Source organism: Equus caballus, chromosome 13 (genome assembly GCF_041296265.1).
Source record: "Equus caballus isolate H_3958 breed thoroughbred chromosome 13, TB-T2T, whole genome shotgun sequence".
Classification (NCBI taxonomy): domain Eukaryota; kingdom Metazoa; phylum Chordata; class Mammalia; order Perissodactyla; family Equidae; genus Equus; species Equus caballus.
The window spans coordinates 41,329,131-41,350,188 of record NC_091696.1 but is presented as its reverse complement, the minus strand read 5'-3'; the positions used below and the strand labels follow the sequence as shown (position 1 = coordinate 41,350,188).

Sequence of the window (21,058 nt, the reverse complement as noted above, 5' to 3'; positions counted from 1 at the left end):
ACTTGCTTTCGGAGGCCAGAGGAAGGGAGGGGAAATGGAACTGATGTTGCCAAAGGCCTTCCCTATGCTCATAAATCCTTTCATTTAATCCTCCCCAAACCTAACGACAGAGTCATTCATTATCCCCATCACCCTCCTGGGGAAACCGAGGCTCACAGAGGCTGAAGCCAGTTGTTCTCGGTCATGACTGCTCCTGCCATGACACAGATAGAACATGGAGAAGGAGCGAGATCTGAACACCGGTCTACTTGACGCCAGAGCCCACGTTCCACCCGCTGCCCTTTTATTTTGATAAGGACTCGGGATGGAATGCAGGAAAGACAGAGGGAAGCCCTGACCCCACACCACCAGAGAGCTCTTCTCCACATTCTGGGAGCCTTCGCCCACCTTAAGAGGCTCTTTGAAAATGTAACTGGGGACCAAGGAACCAGGCCACTCAGTCATTCACACCTTAGTATGAATTACTTCAATCAGGCTAACTCAGAACACTTGACCAACTGAAGGGGCTGGGTTCTGACCAGAGCAAGAGGAAGGAGAGAAAATCGGAGTGTGGGAAGCCACCTAGGGAGGTGGCCCCCAGCCCATCCCCATCTAAGTGAGATGAGAGTCGGGACACTACAGCCCACCTCGCCTTCCCCGCGTCCCTCCCTCACTTTCCACCACCGCCTTCAGCCTCTCCCTCCGCCTCCTTTTTACAACATAGACACTGGCCTGGCTGTGACCTCGGCCCTGGTCTCCCACCTCACGAGGGAGGGAAGGGGGACGCGCACTCTGGGAATCTGCTTCTCCCGATGTGGGCTGCTGGGCTCAACATTTCCAGGCTTTACTGACACAAATAAATTGTGCTGGAAAGTTCTGGCAAAGAAAACACCTCCCCACTCCTGGCTCCAGGCTCACGGGCATCTGAAGGCTGATGAGCTCGGGGCTGCTTCGGAAACGTGAGGATCTTTGCTTTTCTGAGCCCTGAACCTGGGGATGAGGGGGCCTGCCCAGCGGAGCACCCTGGCCCTCCGTCCTGTGTCTCAGGGGACTTGGTGCCCAGCCCCCTCGTCCCGGAGCGGCCTCTGGGCTGTGGCATCGTCCCACTGACAAGTCCTCAGAATCAGTCCGGCCCCCGCGGCTGCAAGGAGCTAGGCAGCAGTCGCTTAACCCCCACGGGGCCGGCTACACGGGTGGCAGCCTGTGCAGCCCCACGGGGACCACTGTGAGGAGGGCCCCGTGCTTGGTTTAACGCCCTGACGTTGCCATCTTGAGATTCTTAACCCGTTTTGAACACGGGGCTCTGTGTCTTCATTTTGCATAATTTGACAAATCACACAGCTGGTCCTGGCTCCCAGGGTTGCACCCCATCTCCAAGTCCATTCCGGCCTGTGGGCTGCCCTCAGTGGCAAAGCCAAACTGGCTCTGAATCTCAGAGCGGTTCCATCCCTGGTCCTCATGTGGCGCCCACCCCTGCAGCCAGTGAGGTCCCCTAGCATTTGTGCTGTCCAACTCCTACACATCCTGCAAAGCCCAGATCTGCACTGCCTCTAGTCTGAATACTGCCTCCAGGCAGAAGCAATGCCTCCTTCCCCCGCAGCATCAGTCAGCAAACGAGCACGGGGGGCTCCGAGGCGAGGCTGCCTGAGGTCAAATCTCTGCTTTGCCAGCTCCTTGTGTGACCATCAGCAAGTCATTTAACCATCCTCACGCCTCAGTTTCCTTATCTACAAAATGGGTATAATAAAAGCACTTAAACGATTGTTACAAGGATTAAATGAGTGAATATATATAAAACACTTAGAACAATGCCAAATGCCCCAAAATGTTAGCTATTATTACTTTCATAACCGTTTCTTCCTTCCCCAATGCTTCCCCAATATATTCTGTTATTAAATAATTATCTTCAACATTCATATTGTCATTAAGATAGAAATCATATCATGTTTTTCTACCGTTTAGAAAACCATGTCTAAAGGGCCAGAGGGTACGCAGTTCTGGCTTTATGGGTCGTGCCTTGTTTCATAGCACGAAAGCAGATATGGAAACAAATGGGCGTGGTAATGTTCCAATAAAACTTTATTTATAAAAAAACGGACAGGGGCCGGATTTGGCCCGCCAGTCAGTTTGCCAAGCCCTGGCTGATGTCTTCCAGCACTTTCCTGTCCGCTTTAGATTACAGTTCAAACTCCCCCTCTCTCTGATCTCCTGTTGCCCCACCCTCATACTCTCTTCACCCAAACCCTGACGCGCAGTTTGCTCCCTGAATACACAGCTCCATCCGTCTCCACGGGCTGTGGCATGGTTCCCCGTCCCTCACACGAATCAACCCGTTTGATCCCTACAGCAACCCAGTGGGGCACCTGTTGCCTCCATTTTATGGGGTTGGGGGGGAAACTGAGGCTCAGAGAAGTGAAGGGACTTATGTCCGAGAGCAGATGGCTAATGGCTAATGGGATTCAAGCCCAGGAGGTCTGTCTCTGGAATCCAGACTTTACGACGTCCTACTACTTCTCATCATGAGTATCTGCTGAATGAATGAATGAATGAATGAATGGGGCGTCGTCACGGCGGGGAGCAGGGAGGTGAGAAATACTTCAGAACCGCGCTGCCCAGTGCATGAGCCGTGAGCCAGAAACGGCTACTTAAATTAACCAAAATCATAAAACCCCCTGTTCCTCAGCTGTGCTGGCCGCGCGGCAGGTGCTCAGCAGCCGTCATCGCAGAAAGTCCTGCTGGGCGGTGCTGTTTCCGGGGCAGCAGACCCTGGCGATGGCCTGGGTGTTGGGGGGTGAGGCCAAGGTGGCTGCTGCTTCACCCTCACAGTATCTCCCTAAGCTCGGCTCAGAGAGGTTAAGTCACTGTGCAGGGTCACACAGCTGGGAAGCCATCTGTAAGGCATATTCTTCCCCGCTCCCTTCTGCTACCAAACAGAATTCGTTCACTCAACAAATGTTGGTGGAGCAATGCCATTTTCTACAGATGCCGATGAGCAAGCCGATTTTTCTACCCAGGTACCTTGGGAGGTGACACGTGGGTCCCACATGCGCCTGGCTCATAAGTTGTCAAAGGGCTCTGTGATCAGCTGAATAATGGCCCCCAAAGATGCCCACATCCTAATCTCAGAAATTTGTGAATCTGTCATCTTACACAGCAAAAGGGACTCTGCAGCTATGATTAAATGAAGGACCCGGAGATGGGCGATTATCTTGGGTTATCCTGGTGGCCCCGTATAATCACAGGGGGCCTTATAAGAGGCCGGCAGGAGGGCTGGAGAGAGAGATTTGAAGACGCTACACTACCGGCTTGAAGATGGAGGAAGGGGCCACAAGCCGAGGGCTGTGGGCGGCCTCTGGAAGCCGGAAAAGGCTGGGAAAGTGCAAGACAGCAGGTGGCTTGAGCGCTTCCATCCACACACCTGAGTAGCGTTCTATCCCGAATTCTCGACTGTTACTTGTTGAGCATCACATGTTGATGTCCTTCCACGGAAGACGAGCATTCGGCTCCCAGTCGAGCCTCTCCTCTTTCCCCATCAAGGCCATTTCGTCACATCCAGTATTTCCGCTTAGATCAACACTTGGGGTTTGCGTTATAACGCAAATGCCGGTCCCTCAGTCCACTGCCATTACTCCTCCTTCCTGCCCAGCTTTTGGTTTTCCCCAGAATTAATAACAACTTTGTCTTATTCCTTCCCAGGTTTGTATACATACCAACCCCAAACTTACTACGAATTGTCTAAATCTTCTCTCAGTGCCTTTCATAGCACCCATCACCATCTGAAGTTCTCTGTTGTCTGGTTCACCTCCAGGACCCCCAGGCCTGGCCCCTGCCTGGCAGCAGTTGGCGCAAAATAGATATTTGTTGCCTGAGTCTGTCCTTCCGGCCTCAGGAGTTTGCTGTAAGGAACATTTGGGGGAAAAAGCTGGAAAAGCACTTGTGAAAAGCAGATTGCAGCCTCTGTTTTCAAGACTACAGCAATTAGAATTCCTTCACATCGGGACTTGCTGTTCACAACTCTAAACACGCAGAGAACATCGTGGCGGCAAGAGTCTAGAAACAAAGGTGGTTACTGTTCATACCTGTTAATATTGTTAATAATTCTGTTCATAACGTGATTTGTGGACTTTTTTTAATTGAAAGAAATGCTAAATTTCAGTTAGAGGTTAAAAAATACATACAGTTGTGTTGTTTAACGACAGGCTCACGTCATTAGGCGATTTTGCCATTGTACAAACATCACAGGGTGCACTTACACACACCCAGATGGTACAGCCCACTGCACGCCTAGGCTCTGTGGGACTGATCTTATGGGACCACCGTCATCTATGCGGTCTGTCATTGACTGACATGTCGTCATGCATGCCTCTGCATGCGTGTGTCCGTGTGTGCGTGTACAGGCAGATCTGTGTTATTCACACTCCTGTCATCCATAGTAGTCACGTTCCATAAAGTCGCTGCAAACATTGAGTTCCTGAACACTGCACCGCTGCTCCTGGGGAATCCACAGAGGGGTTCCTTGCAGCCTCTGGCCCCAACATTTTCAACAGCCAGTCTCTATATAACCTCGTTTTATGTGTGTTTCTGTTTAAAGACGCTTTCTTTAATACATGTTGTCGATCCACTAACATCAAACTCGCGGCCAACAGCCCTGGAACTCATGCCTGAATGAAGCTGATCCGACACACAGATTTTCTCCAGGAGGCACATCCCAGCCTTCTCGTGCTTAGGAATACCAGACAGCACAGCAGCACTACACGTGGGGGACAGTTAAAACAGCGAAATCACCAAGAAAAAGCGACAAAAATGCAAAACATGCGGCACTAAGTATATACCACGCAGAGGACACTTGCTCACAGCCTGAGAGCTGAAACCAGAAGGCAGAGGTCTCCTTGTTCCCCCTCAGCTGGGACAGGTGCATCGGGAAACCCAAATTCTTCCCAGCTCTGCGCACGTCCTTGAATGACCACGAAAGCACCACGAGCATTGATTTTGGGCTTACGAATAAATTTTAGTGAGTGGATAAATTTGTAAATATGGAATCAGTGAATAATGAGGACCAATTGTATATATATCTTTATATATATTTGTAAAGTCTGGAAACAAACACAGTTACAATCAACAGGGTTTGGTTAAATACAAGACAGCATTTCCAGGAGGGAGGCTGACCTACATATGATCAGACAGAAGACACTCTAAGATATCCTGCTGGGTAGAAAAAGCAAAGGCACATCAACACATGCAGAACGCAACCATTGTGCTTTATAAAATTCAGAGTTCTGGATTCTCTTGGGGAGGAAAGAAACCCAACAAGCTTTGTTAACACTGGGTCAACAATTTCCCACAGGATTAATTGTCTGGCTCAGAATCACAGCTGCCCCATGAATGGATGTGTGCTTTCCAATTTGCTGCAGTCTCCATCACTCCCTATTGTCACTCCTGGTCCACTTTGCTCCTTTCTATTACCTGCCAGGCTCTCCTAGGCATTTGCATTTGCAGATCCTGGTGTGGGGATAAAATGAATGTCTCTAAGCAGCCAGCTATAGATCCACTGGCCATGCCTAAAAGTGCATCAAGACAAAATAATCATGCGGACAGTCATGATGAAGATTAATGGCTACTATTCATTGTCTGTCACCCCATACTTTTCTCCTTGGTTTCACTTAGCATGGCTGAGGGCTGAGTGGAACTTTCAAAAACAACTTATAAGTAACAGCTGTGTTCACTGAGCATTAACGATGTTGTCAGGCGTGTGCTAAGTGCTTTCGATGAATTAACTCATTTATTCCTCACAGCCACCCTGTGCGGTAGGCATGGTTGTCCATTTCATAGATGAGGAAACTGAGGCCCAGACAGGATAAGTGGCTTTCTGAGGTCATATCATGAGAACATGGCAGAGCTGAGGCCAGGACTCGGTGTTTTTCTGTCGAGCACACCGGCCACCTCCAAAATGACAACGTGGTCTGTCCTGGAGCCAAAATGGTCTCACATCGCCTTGCTCAGGGCCTCCAAGTGTTGTCACTCGAAGTTTCGCTTAGGAGAGAAAGGGACCCAAAGGCCCCCATCACTTCACTCCCTCAGGCAGGAGAGTCGGCTCCCAGCCTGACAGCCTTAGTCCCCGGTGGGCTCGCTCCCAGCCCAGCCTCCCCAGGAGCCGAGGCCAGGGGGCCTCTCGTCAACCAGGCACGAGGTGACCTCAGACGTCTTCCTGCCGCAAGGGCTGCACCGACGGGTCAGCACCCTGGAGGACGAGCCAGACACTCTCGCAGCAAAATGTGCAGGAGAATCTCCAGGACCCTCCCGGCCGCCCCCGGCTCCTTTCTCACCCCTTCTGAGCCCCCAGATGGGCTGCAGAGGGGCGGTGCTTGGGGCCCCCTTCTCCCATCTGGGAGGTGCACTCTGCTGGCAGAGACTCAGCTCCCTGACACCCCCCTTGAGTCCTCTCTCCACCCCAAAGCAGACTGGGGTGCCCTGATGCAACCGACCCTCCAGCACCCTCCGCTTAGATAACTCACAAGAGGGTCCAGCTCTGCCGGCTTGTGGCCGGTCCAGCTGCTTCACATATGCCCAGGCCACTAGATAAAAACACAGGTTTCCCCAGCTCCACTCCAGGCCACTGAGTCAAGGGTCTCTGGGGGTGAAGCTGGGCCATCGGTCTCTCGAACGAGGTGCCCGGAACGGCTGTGCAGCCACGTCTGGGGCCCGAGGTCTAGTGGGACCTGCACCACAGGGGTACCTGATCCCACCACGGCAGCAGAACACAGCCAGCAATCGTGGGGCACCTCCAATGTGTCAGACACTGTGCTCGGCTCTCCCCTACGTCGTTCCTTCCATTCTCCGGACAGCCCTGGGAGGCAGGAACTGTTGATACTCCCTTTCTACAGATGGGGAGACCGAGGCTTGCGGACTGAACCAGTTTGCTCAAGAACAAATGGCCGGCATAAGGCAAAGCAGGAAAGCAAACCCAGATCTGTGCCTCCAGGGCCCCACCTCCAACCACAACTGGCGCTCTCCGGGCGGCTGTGCCCCTTCACTAGTGCGTTGTGTGATCAAAAGCGCCTTTAAAAACCCTGCAGGCCTCTGCCAGAGAGCAGGGCTTCTTAAAACACAGGTGGAAGGGATGAGGGGAGGGCGCCAAAGCGGGAGGCCCAGTTGGGAGGGAACGCAGGCCAGGTGCGAACCTCTGGGAAGCCCCGAAGTCTTACAAGTCAGCGCTGGCCCCAGGGGAGAGCGACAGAAGGCAGCTGCTGGCCCGAGGCACCTCCCCTAGGAGGGAGAGTGGCCCGAGGCCAGCGTCTGATGCCACTGAATCTGAGCTACCCAAGTGGGAAGCGCAGGGGAGGGTCCCGCGGGACTCATGCAGCCCCCAGACCCCGACAGCATCAGTGCGTGTCCCCAAGCGGCACCTGGCCTCCTTGAATGGTCAGAATGATCTGATGCCCTCCTGTCCCCATCGTCACCCCAGCCTGCCCTCACGACCGCCTCCCCGACCACATCCTCTGGCCCACCTCCTTCCTCCCTGTGTGCCAGCCCCTCGCACCTCCCCTGCCCCCAAAAGGCAAGTGGTTGCCCCCTTGGGGCCTTTGCCCTTGCCGTGCCCCTGCCTGAAGCTCTCCTCCCAAATTCTCCCGGGGGCTGGCTCTTTCTCGTCGCTTGGGTCTCAGCTCACACCCCCGGAGTGGCTGAGCCAGCACGGGCATGTTGCCACGCATACAAAAGACGTCAGCCGTTCCACAGTGTCTACGATGTCCACCGTCCACAGTGGAGTGGGGGCCGCAGGGCTGCTGCTGGCCGACAAATGAGGGCTGGGCCCTCCAACTGGCCTCCAGAAATTGGGCTCCTGGCCCCACTGTCGATAAAAACTTTCTGTGTGCCTCTAGGCGAATCTCATAACCTCTCTGATCCCTCCTCTATAAAAAATGAGGTGACTGGACTTGAACAGTGGGTTCTTGCCTCTACTCTGCCAGGACCTGCATGCCAGTCAAGATAATAACAGCTCGCCTGGCAGATATATATATATATATATATATATATATGTATGTATATGTGTATATGTGCATGTTAATGTATATATATGCATATATACTCATGTATCTATATACATACTCATTTATATGTGTGCATATATATTCATTTATATATATATACACTCATTTTCACATATATACATATAAATATTCATATAAGACTAACTTGCATCCACTTTCATATTATATAAAATGAACTGTTCCAGATTTTGATGCTCCGTGAAAATTTCTTGCAACTCCTGCCACTAAGCTGCATGTGTGGCAGGAACCACGGGCTCCGTCATCGCTGAGGACCCTTCCAGGCCCAAAGTTCCAGGACAGAGTTTGTAAACAGGTGTCCCACTGGCCAAAGCCAGCCCACAAATGGATTTCATTTGGCTGGTGCTCTGTGTGTGCATTAATGTCAGTTAGGTGCCAATGTTTATAAATTTGAGATTTCACATAAAAATCTAGATTTCCGGCTTCCATTGAAAGGTAGAAGAGTCTGGCAACATTGGATCCACATTTCTCCCATGGCACTGGTGGGTTGGAGAGGGATAGTTGCTCCCCACTCAGATGGGCCATTTTCTCCATTCGCCACACTCCCCACCATTCCCTACTGTTTAACACCTAGTCCGTTTCACACATTAATGGCACTTGCTTGGCTTTGATTGGCCCTTGGGTTTGCAACCCTGGTCCTAGATGTCCTGAGATGGCTCTTCTCAGACAGAGGGCTCCTGCTGGGAGACACCCTCTGGCCAAACTAATCTCTCAGTTACTCAAAGAGAACATGCTCCATTCAACCTCAGGGCCTTTGCACATGCTGGAACCTCTTCCCCCTTCTTCTTTGCCATCTCTGCAGAAATATCATTTCTTTAGAGAAGGCTTTCCTCTTCTCCCCGGTGAGAACTCCTCCTATTTATGTGTCCTCCTAGTTCCTTACATATCTTATTCTTCATATTTTCACAGTTTGCAATTACACGTATACTTGGGTGATTTTTAAAATGTACATATATATATTCTTTGGTTTCTGACAAGATAATACCTTCACAGGGTCAAACAGCAAATTGAAATCATACAAAAGGCAAATGTGTGATTCTTGTCCTTGGGGCTATCCTCCCTCTTGAGAAGAGTGGTCACACTTATTTCTGATTCATTCCTATATGCCTGGGACTCACCAGGGGACCTGGCCCATTAAATTAGTGGAATAATGAGGGATGGTAGGAGTGGGTTACAGAGGTTAAGGTGGAAGGGAAGCGTACTCGTTTCCCATGGCTGCTGTACCAAATCACCACAGACTGAGTGGTTTCAAACAACACAGACTGATTGTCTCACAGTCCTGGAGGGCGATGCCCGACATGGATCTTCCTGCGCTGAACCCAGGCGTCAGCCGGCTTGGGTTTCTTTCCGGGAACACCAGGGGAGAAGACGCCTCTGCCTTTTCCAGCTTCCTGAGGCTGCTCTCACCCTTGCACCCTCCATCTCCAAAGCCGGTAACCTTGGGTGAGCCCTTCTCACACTGCATCGCCCTCTGGCCCTCCTCTTCTGCCCCCCCGCTTCTAGTTTCAAGGACTTGGTGATTCCATTGGGCTCACCTGGAAAATCTAGGCCACTCTCCCTATGTGAAGGTCAGCTGATGAGCGACCTTAATGCCACCTGCAGCCTTCACTCCCCCACGCCGTGGGAGCTGACACAGTCACAGGATCCGGGGTTAAGGGGAGATCTTTGGGGGCCATTACTCTGGCCACCACGGGAGGGATTTCCCTGGATAGTGAAGATTCTCTGAATGACTCTAAATGGAGTCAACATCTTCTGACCATGTACCTGGGTCTTCAAAGAAACAGTGACACCAATCACTAACTATGGCACCAGTGTAGTGGCTCATCGTGAAATTGCAAAGCCATAGTTTAAGACAAGCCAAGACTTCCTCACCTACCCGCACAGAGCTGTTACCAAATTAGACGCAATTCTGTCTATAAACACAGCACGTGCTCGATAAATGCTAGTTTAAAAAAGGGGGGTGGGGGGCCAGCCTGGTGGCATAGCGGTTAAGTGCACACTCTTCTTCAGCGGCCCAGGGTTCACTGGTTTGGATCCTGGGTGCAGACTTGCATATTGCTCATCAAGCCATGCTGTGGCAGCATCCCACACACAAAATGGAGGCAGATTGGCACAGACGTTAGCTCAGCGACAATCTTCCTCAAGGAAAAAGAAGAAGATTGGCAATGGATGTTAGCTCAGGGCCAATCTTCCTCACCAAAAAAAAAGGGAGGGTGCAGAACAAGATGGCACCATGTCTGGTTAACAGTTTAGGTTCGCCTGACTCAGCATGAGAACATTTGTCTGACAAATGTTTAGGGAGCATCTACTGTGTGCCAGATATGGGGCGAGGCGTTCGGAATGGTGGACAAATCAAAGAGCTCCCCCCTCGTGGATCTTTTTCTTTAACTGGTTGATCTCAACTCCAGAAAAATAGGAGGAAAAGCAGTTCCACTTACGTGCATAGAATGGACTGGTCCTCACGATCTGAGAACAGAAAGAAAACAGAGTTGAAAATTAGAATTAGCTCTGAGCTGGGGGTCTTGATATGGTGCCTCCCGGGTGGGCCTCCCATTCTAAGCTCCTGCACAGTGGCCACACTGTGGGCGACAAGCGGCCAGCTGGGCTCATTGCCCAGGGCCTAGGGCCAAGACCAAAGCCAAGAGGGCAGCAGGGCCCTTTTAGGTACTCCTCCCTGCCCCAAGGTCCCAGAGGCAGCCCCAGAAGGATGCTGGAGCCTGACGCGTTCATGAGCATCCAGGCTCCAATCAGCTCTGGGGGGTCCCAGGAGACCCACCCTGCCCAGATCAGGTCACAGGCAGAACACAGGCTATGGATCCAGACAGAGTGAGGTCCATTTGGCCACTTCCCAGCTCTGTGGCCTTGGGTTAATATTCTTCACCTCTCCGTGCCTCAGTTCCTTCATCTGGAATAGGGGGTAGTGGACATTTTGGGTTTGAAAATGCAGCATCCATTCCCCCTTCTTCCAAAAAGAGCATCCTGTGTTCCTTTAGGAGACTGTCCCCTGCCCCACCCCAGCCATCGTGTACAGTCTTGGTCGGGCTGCCCCAGAAGTTCCCCCAGTCAAGAGGCCAGAACGTGTGCCAGGCTGCGTCATCAGATTCTCTGAGCTAAAACTCGAGCTGGATCAAGGACACGGAAGGACAGCAGCTAGACAGAGCCCTGGTGGGGGGGGGGGAGGTCCCTTCCTGCCCCTAGAGCCCATGCAGCCCCTGTTTCTGTCATCTTCTGAGGCTGGCGCCCCCATCTTTCAACCCCACCTGATACTTTTCCATAATCCCTTTCCTAAACAAGGTGGCAGTCAGTCTCCGTCACTTACCCCCAGAGAACCCTGGCGGGTACAGAGGGCATCGTAAGATTAAACGTGATTAAGCAGACTACTGATCGCCTTCTACTCTTAAAGTGGTCGTAGGGGGTGCAGCCAGGTTCTAGAGCCCATTTCCTCCCCTACCACGGACATGAAGATGGTTATCAACACATTTAATCACCAGCCAATCAACCATAACTGACAAGTCAGAGCATCATGTTTGCAGATGGGTGATGCCCAAGCGGCGAGCATTTCTTCAGTCCGTTCCCTGGCTCCATCCTCACCATCACAGTGCTCAGGTGCTTGGGATCCCCGCTTCATTAAAGCTCTCCCTGGATCTTGTCACATCCTCCTCCAAACCCCATCTCAGAGTGCTCTTTCTGTCCAATTACTCTGATACTTAACGCTCTTCCACATCGGAAATTTCTTAAAAAGTTAAACGTACATTTACCAGATGACCCAGCAATTCCACTCCTAGGATCCTACCCGAGAATCCTGAAGACCTGTGTCCCTATAAGACTTGCACGTGAATGTTCATGGCAGCACATCACAATGGCTAAGAAGTGGAAACAACCCAGATGCCCATCAACTGGGGACTGGATAGACAAAAGGTGGCAGAGCCATCCAATGGAATATTATACAGCCATGAAAACAAGGAAGTGTTGACACAGCCTGCAACATGGACGACCCTCAAAAACATGATGCTAAGCAGAAGAGGTCGACACAGAAGGCCACATACTGTATGATTCCATTTACACAAAATGCCCAGAACAGGCAAATTCATGGAGGCAGAAAACAGACAAGTGGCTGCCAGAGGTCGAGGGTGGGGTGACTGCAAATGGGCATGAGGCATCACTTTGGGGCTCTGAAACTGGATTGTGGTGATACTTATAAAACTGTTAATTCGCTAAAAATCATTGAATTTTAGACTTAACATGGCTGAATTTGGGGTATGCAAATTTTATGTCAATCGAGCCTATGCTAAGAAGCCATCTGTGGCTCCCCGTGCCCTTAGATAAGGCCCAGACTCCTGAGCATGGAGTCCCAGGCCTCCTGTGACTGGACCCTGCCCGCCTCCCCACCTTGGCACCTCTATCGCCCTCACTCTTAATGCCCCAGCAACCCCACCTAGATAACCCCTGAACACACTCAGTGCCTTTGTTCAGGCTGTTCCCACTACACAGTAGGCCTTTCGCTTCTCCCATTCCTGGCCACCTCCTGGACCCTCAGTCCCAAAGATGACACCTCTTCTCGGAAACCTTGCCCACAGTGATGGAGTCAGGGGGGTGGCTTGGCCATAAGTCTCCACCAACACTCCCAAGCTATTGCAAATAGTCAATCTTGCAAGGGAGAATGAGGCCCAAGAAGAGCCCCCAGTCCCCCCACCTCAAGTAATGGGATTGCTGCCTCCAAGCCCCTCCCAGAGAGAAATTCTGGAGCTGTTACTGGTTCCTGCTCATCCCCAAGATAGACGCCACGCTCCACCTCCGGAGTCCCACAGCACTGGGCTTCCCGAGTGCTCTGTCCCAATTTGCTTCTCTCTCTTTGCTGTGTCTCGGCCCCACAGAACCATGAACCCCTCATGGCAGGAGCATCCAGTTCTAGACCTCGCTTCCGTCAGTTTCTGGACCCCCAGCTCCCAAACCTGGAGCCCCTAGCACAGAGAAAGTTTAGCTTGGTGAGCTTTCAAGAAAGCCAACCCCAAACCTACAAGACATGAGCTTCTGAAAGGGGAAGCTCAAAATACACACAAGAAATTGATTCATTCATTCAACCAACACCTTCAGGGCATCTACCAGGTGTGGGGTGCTGTCCAAGGTCCTGAAAACACCACACAATGGAGTCTAATGCGCAGCGCCTCCTCTGGACCACGCATTGTTTTAAGCATTTACCTGTATTAACTCATTCAACCTGCACACGTCCTTTGACACAGACTATTCTTATCCCCATTTTACAGATGAAGAACCCGAGAGGCACAGAGAGACTTTAAAACTTGGCCGCAGTTACACAGCTATTAAGTGGATCGGGTAGGATTTGAACAAATACCTACTATTTGTGGAACATCTCCTATGGCTCAGACACTGTCAGGCACTGCTGATGTGTTGCTTTTGGTCCTGACCCTTTTAGGGTTGAAGAAATCGAGGTTAGCCATCCCAAAGTCACACAGCACTTCAGTGACCGACCTGGGATTTGAAGCACTGTGCGTCAGAGCGTGGCTCCTTCTGCTCTTCCAAGTACAGGACAGTGCGGAGGGAATGGAACACGGGTGCTGAGGGGCCCAGGCTCCAGGGGGATTAAGGAAGGCTTTGGGGGACAAAGCAGCTTGGGGAGACCAGGAGGGAACAGCTGAGGGAAGGAGTGAGGCCTTCTTCCCAGGCCCGGGAGGCAGCTGTGCTAAGGTCTAGGGTGGGAAGATGGAAACCAGGACGTGAAGTGGCCTCTGGGATGAAAGGATCTGTGCCCCATGAATCAGATCTTGGATCCACAGATCTGTCTCATCGCCACTGCCACACCCGGTCCAAGAACCATCACTTCTGGCCCAGATGCTCCCCCCCAGTCTCCCCGCTTCTCCTAGGCCCCCACCATTCTCACAGGGCATCCAGAGGCGTCTTCTTTCCTCCTCGCAAATTTTTTAAATTGTAGTAAAATATACATAAGATAAAATTTACCATCTTGACCATCTTTAAGTGGACGATTCAGGGGCATTAAGCATGTTCACACTGTTGTGCAACCATCACCACCATCCATCTCCAGAACTCTCCTCATTTTCCCCAAACTCAAACTCCATGCCCTTGGCAACCGCCACTCTACTTTCTGTCTCTGTGAATACGACTCCTCTAGATACCTCATATCAGTAGAATCACACCGTATTTGTCTTTTTGTGACTGCCTATCTCCCTTAGCATAACGTCCTCAAGGTTCATCCACGTTGTAGCAGGTGTCTGACCGTCCTTTCTAAGACTAAATAATATTCCACTGTATGTAAATGCCACATTTTGCTTATCCACTCATCTGTCGACGGGCACTTGGGTTGCTCCCACATCTTGGCTGCTGTGAACACAGGTGTGCAAATACCTGTCAGAGTCCCTGCTCTCACTTCTTTTGGGTACACACGCAGAAGCAGAATTGCTGGGTCATATGGTAAAACTTTGTGAGGAGTTGCCATACGGTTATCCACAGTGGCTGCATCATCTTACTTTCCCACCAGCAATCCACCAGGGTTCCAGTATCTCCACATCCTCGTCAACACTTATCACTTTCTTTTTTTTATAACAGCCATCCTAATGGGTGTGAGGTGGGATTGCATCGTAGTAGAGGAAGCTTCTTAAAATAGCTGGGTCATGCCACAACCTTGCCAAAACCAGCTGCCGAGTCCCAGTGGCCCCCAAACTCCCCACCATGGCCTACGAGGTCCCCCATCCGCTTGCCTCATTGGCACCCATCTCTCATTACCTGCTTCCCCTCGGCTCACAAATGGCTGCCTGCTCTCACAGAACACATTCTTCCCTTCCAGGGCCTTTGCCTGGAACACTCTCCCCCCAGCTCTTGCCATGGTTGACACCTTCCCCTCATCTCAGGGACTTCCTCTCCCAGAGAGGCCTTTTTTAATTCTCTGTCCACAGGGGTGCATGCCACACCCTCTGGGCACTCAGGCAATTAACCTGTTTATTTGCTTCACACCACTTAGATCCATCTGGAACGACCTGGTATGTTTTGTCTCCCTGTACTAGAAAGAAGATTTATTGGGAAAGAAGGGGCTTGTCTGTTTTGTTTAACATTGTATTTCCTGTACCTGGTGCATAGGAGGTGTCCAATTACATTTATTAGACGGAAAGATGGGAGGATGGATGGGTGGTGAATGGGAGAATGGATGGATGGATGGATGGATGGATGGATGAGAGGAAGGATGGATGGATGGACAGATGGACAGATGGATGGATGGATGGACGGATGGATGGATGGATGAGAGGATGGATGGATGGATGGATGGATGGGTGGTGAATGGGAGGATGGATGGATGGACGGACGGACGGATGGATGGACGGACGGATGGATGGATGGACAGATGGATGGATGGATGGATGGATGGATGGGAGGGATGATGGATGGGACTGGAGAAGGCCATGCCTATGTATCATTGGGGACCAAGGAGGACAGTAATGACCATATCTAGAGATGGGGGGTATTTACATCACATAAAGAAGATGCGGCCCACCCCAAGGCAAGATGAATGAGATGATTGCGCCAGCTCCACAGATCCTACACCACCTCCAATTAGTTCTCTCCCTCCTCCCTTGGATTACAGACTGACGTTCTATTAGCCTGTTGAGCCAAAGCCTCAGGACAAAAGGCAGAGGAGCCCAAAGGCCATTTAACTCCTCTTTCTCCCTCCCACTGTTTCCATCTTGAGCTGGGAGCACGGGCCACAGCTGCCTCCCCACGCCCCCAGAACACAGGTGCTGTGTTCAGGAGGCAGAGACTGGAATGACGCATCTACAGGCCTAGGAACGCCAAGGATGGCCGGCCACCACCAAAAGCACAAGAAGGCCTGGGACGGATTCTCCCTCAGGGTCTCCGGAGGGAACCCACCCTGCGACATCTTGATTTCGGACCTCTGGCCTCCAGACCCGTGAGAGAGTAAATTCCTACTGTTCTAAGCCACCGAGTTTACAGCAATTTGTACAGCAGCCCTGGAAAATGAACAGTCACACAGGTAGTGAGTGGTGGGCTGGGACGCAAACCTGGTGTCTGTGTGACTCCAAAGGCCTCGCTTCCTGGCCCCATTTTGTCTTCCTCAGATAATCCACACTCCTGCACTGGTGGCACTTCATTCCAGGATAAAAATGGGAAGAAAACAAGAAAACTGTAATCTTCCCAGGGCGCTCTGGAGAGACACAGAGCCAGCATCACCCCTCTTGTATATGGGACATCCGCTGAGGAGCATGACACCAGCTCCCTGACCTGGGATGCAGGGAATATGGTTGCCTGTGCCCCCAGCATCCACCCAGAGGGAGAATCTGCTTCAGAAGAGAGCAGAATGGTGGGGCTGGTCGGGTGGTGTAGCAGTTAAGGTTGTACACTCCACTTCGGTGGCCTGGGGTTCGTGGGTTTAGATCTCGGGTGTGGACCTACACACTGCTCATCAAGCCACACTGAGACAGCATCCCACTTACAAAATAGAGGAAGATTGGCATAGCTATTAGCTCAGGGCCAATCTTCCTCATCAAAAAAAAAAAAGAAGAAGAAGAAGAAGAGAACAAAAGGGAAACCTGCTAAAAACTGATTCCGGAAGGGGCAGAGGGGTGAGAGATGGAGGAACTATGCACCCTGTGGTGAGAACCAGGCAGAGCGGGAACCCCCTGGGGCTGGCCCAGACAACCTCCACTATTTTAAGGAACGATTCTGAGACTGACAGACGGACAGACAGGCTATCTTGATCCATCTGCTTCGTGGAGAGAGACAGGCTTTCCCAGAAGCCTTGGGAAGCCGGGGCCGAGAGCACAGATTTATGGGGTCAGATGCTGGTCCGGGGGCCTTTCCTCACAGGTCCCCAGCAGAGGGGAAGGCTCCATGCTGGGGGCTGCCAGGGGCCCCCAGCCTGGGACATTCCCATGGGAAACACGCCGCCTCCAAGCGTGGGAAGCTAGAGAGCTCTGGTTACGGGCAGGGGAAGGGCTCGATGCGGGCACTGCCTGCTGACCCCTGTGGAGCCCAGGAAACCGATTTCCCGGGAATTTCCATCTGACGCCTGAGCCTGAGCTCGTGTCTGACGCAAGAGGGCAGAGGTCTCAGACCGTGCAAAGCCGCTCCCCTCGGAGCCGGGCACACGCTGCCGCTTCCGCCCAGAAGGTCCTCTCACCGCTTCTCTTCCTGCTAATCCATTCTCTTCCTCTCTTCTTTTTTCATTGACGTGAAGTTCACATAACACAAAATTAACCGTGTAAAGTGAACAATTCAGAGGCATGGAGCATGTGCACAGCGTTGTGTAAATAACATCTCTGTCTAGTTTCAAAACACTCTCATCAGCCCAGAATAAAACCCTGTACCCATTAAGCAGTCACTCCCCATAGTCCCTGGGGACCTCCAATGTGCTTTCTGTCCCCTAGATTTACCTATTCTGGACATTTCGCATAAATGCAGTCACACCATATGTGGCCTTTTGTGTCTGGTTCTTTTACTTGGCATGATGTTGTTGAGGCTCACCCACGTTGTAACACCTATCAGAACTTCATCCCTTTTCATGGCTGAATAATATTCCACTGTATAGATATGAGACCTTTTGTTTATCTATGCATCCACTGCTGGGCACTTGAGTTGTTTTCACCTTGTGGCTGTTGTGAATAGTGTGGCTGTGAACATTCATGCACAAGTTTTTGTTTGAGTACCTGCTGTCAATTCTTTTGGGTGTTTACTCTAAGCCATTCTTGAAATGTCATCTTGGGAGTCAACTCCTCTAGGGTATTTTCTCTGACTCCATACCTCCCTAGAGCTAAGTTGGGGGCCTTTTTACCGCATACCCCCGCTGGGGCTGCCATGGACAGTGGTGTGAGTTGTACACCGCATAACTCGAGAGGGAATCGTTCACATTGGTCATTGTAGATTTGCATATTTATTACAACAATCTTCCAGCAGATGGAGGAAAAGTGCCTTGAGAAAGGGGTGCCTTTTTTTGACTCTATAAAGGTGCCACATGGCCTGGTGGTGGCCCTGGCTCCCATAGTCGAAAGTTTCCTTCCATCGTGGCACTTAACCTCACTGTGACCACCGTTTCATCTCGATACTTTTTCGGGGGCAAGGGTACAGATTATTTGCAACGGTAGCAATCTGTGATATGATGAGGAAAGTTTTCCTTTTCTACGTTACTAAAAATTATGTTACTTTACATTATTTATAAGAGGCAAAAAGCAGAAAGAGCAAAAATGTCCATCCACTGGTAAATGGATAAACAAAATGTGGTCCATCCACACAACGGAATATTACTCAGCCATAAAAAGGAGGGGAGCATGGATACGGGCTACAGCATGGAGGAACCTTGAAGACATGATGCTCAGTGAAGGAAGTCACTCACAAAGGACCACATATTGCATCCTGCATCCCATTTACACGAAACGTCCAGAGTAGGCAAATCTACGGAGACAGAAAGTAGACTAGCGATTGCCTGGAATTGGTGGTGGGAATGGGGAGTGACTATGAACGGGCACAAGATTTCTTTTTGGGGTGATAGAAATATAAAATTAGACTGTGGTGATGGCCGCGTAACCCTGAACATTCGCCAAAAACCAGTGAATTGCATTCCTGAAGTGGATTCGTTTATGGTGTATAAATTGTACCACACTAGGGCTTCCTTAAAAACGATGCTCATTTTACACCATCTCTGAATCCACAGATCTGACTCCTTCAACTTCACAGGGATCTATTAGGTTTCCAACAGTCACCAACTGCTTTTAAGGCTTCTCTCACTAGCCCGTGAGCCCCTGAAGGTCAGGGCTGTGCCTGATCCCGGTGCCAGGAACAATGCTTGACGCACAGTAGGGAAGGCTGGCTGATGCCAATCAATCGATCAATCTCTCTCAATTGAGATAGAAGCAACGGTAAGCACTTATTCATGTAGTCACATATTCACTCAACAAACAAGTCCTGCGGCCCTACTATGTGCCAGGCACTGGAAACACAAAGTTCACTAAGATCTACTTAGTCTTTGCTTCTGAGAGTTTTAGGATGCAGCGGGGCAGTCAGACGGAAGGAAGAGCTGGTGCTGATGCTCTCCGGGACAGACAGGAAGGCTTCACAGCTCAAGTGACAGCTGAGCTGCAGCGAGCAGCATGTAGGTATCCTCAGGGGAGACAGAGCACCCTACGCAGAGGGGCTGGGACACAGCAGGTCTGAGGTGGGAAGGACAGACCAGAGACGTGCAGAGCCCAGGGGCAGCCTCCAGCATCGCCTGCCTCTGGCTGAGCTTCCCAGCCCAGGGCCTGGAGTCCACGCTGCCTCGCAGCCACCCCCAAACGGGCCCCTCTCCCCTCTTCTCCCAGCCTTGGATGTGCAAGTCTGCGGGGAGCTCTCAGAGGAGATAAACGGCTCGGGCGGTCCCTCCCCCGCAGCGGCCTGAAGCCTCTCGGGAGACGCCCAGCTGCCCGCAGACCAGCTATTTCGGCCGGATCCCAAACACGAGCTCATGGTTTATGGCTGGGGAGCCAGAGGCGTGCAGGCTGACCATAAAAGGAGAAAACCAAGCTGGGGCTGCGAGCAGCCGGGGCTCGCTGCTTCTCTTCCTTCCTTCTCGTGCCAGGCTGCTGTGGGACCCAGCGAGAGGGAGGTGGCCAGGCCCGCGTCCCAGGGGGTCACCACTAACCGCCAGGCCAGTGAGGAATGGAGGACACAGCCTCCGCTGTGTGCAGAGAGCAGCTCCACACTCAATGCCACACAGGAAGGCGGATGTCCGAGGGGTCCAGACCCAAGGCCAATGTCATCGTGGGCCCTGGCAGATGACAACTGCCACCGGCTGCACCTGCCCTGACCAGCGCCATGCTGCGATGCACTGTCCAAATCAACTTTCACGACAACTGGGGTTGACACAGTTATTATCCTCATGGGACAAATGAGGAAACTGAGGCACAGAGAAGCGGGCGCGTTGGGAGAGCCGGGATTCGAACCCAGCTCCAGAGCCCACGCCCTGTGTAAGTCAGAGCCCTTCTCTTTCCCCCTTTCGTCCTCCCCCGACCCTTCTCCCCCTGGCAGCGTTGGCTACGGAGAGATTCTTGATCAGCAGAGAAATTCTGAAGGCTCGTCCTGGACCCCAATAGGAATTTTCCAGACCCCCACGAAGCAGAACTGGCCAGCTCAGGGGCGTGCAGTAGAGGAAGACCAATGTGGTGGTCTCCTGGTGGCCTCTCGGGCCTCAGCGCCCACCTCCCACACTCTCTCCTTCTCTCTGCTCCAGCCCCAGCAGCCTCTCATCCCATATGCAGCTCCCTGGTTAAGCCCACGTGTCACCTCCCAAGGAGGGCTCCCCCCCCTCCCCCGGCCTAGGACAGGCCCCAGGAGTCCACCCCTCAGCTCCCTGGACCTCCCTCATGGCACATGTATTTCTGGGAAGATTTGATGAGCACCTGCTCCCTGCCCACCCCCAGCCAGACTCTGCCCAGAGCAGAACCTGACTCCCAGGGGGTCCTCCATCAATACTGCTGAGTGAGAAAGGGAATGGGGCGCCGGACTCCCCCGAGGCCGCCAGGACCCAGAGGGGGGAGGCTGGAGCACGCGCAGTCCACGAGAAACGCATCTCCAAGTGTCCGCTGAAGTTCCCCAAATCCACCCCCCTCAGCATTTCTGCTTCTTCAACCCCACAGTCACTGCTTATTTAAAAAGATTAATTCTCCTGAGCGCTCGGCCCTCCCCGTAAGACACCAGGGCGGTCCGTAAGCGCCTCGTCAAGAATCAGATGATCCTTTATCCTTCCTCATGTCCTGGCAGAGGACGTGGACTTCTCATGATAAATCAGGGTGACAAGCGATTCTTCCCAACGCTTCCACGCAGACTGAGCCAGACAGACGGAGCCACCATCAGCCTGCACCCCCACCCGGCCAGACACAGCGCCGAGAGCTGCTGCAAAACCTCCACCAGGCAGAGAGGCATGCACCCGGTCCCCTCTCTGGGGACACCCTGTAGGAGCAGAGTCTCTGCAGCAAAGCGACTTGGAATTACTTCCCGGC

The 21,058-nt window shown here is 52.0% G+C and overlaps 1 protein-coding gene across 8 annotated transcripts in view; it reads right to left on the bottom strand.

The window, feature by feature from the left end:
* Window positions 1-21,058, bottom strand: part of MYH11 (myosin heavy chain 11) — a 118,412-nt gene that overhangs the window by 63,831 nt on the left and 33,523 nt on the right. For all 8 annotated transcript variants that reach the window (XR_011424791.1, XR_011424790.1, XM_023616273.2 and 5 more), the window contains exon 4: window positions 10,481-10,508. Coding sequence is in view for 6 of the 8 variants with exons in the window: in XM_023616273.2 (XP_023472041.1) it covers window positions 10,481-10,508 (28 nt within the window). In the remaining 2 variants the exon portion in view is untranslated. The remainder of the gene's footprint in view (window positions 1-10,480; window positions 10,509-21,058) is intronic.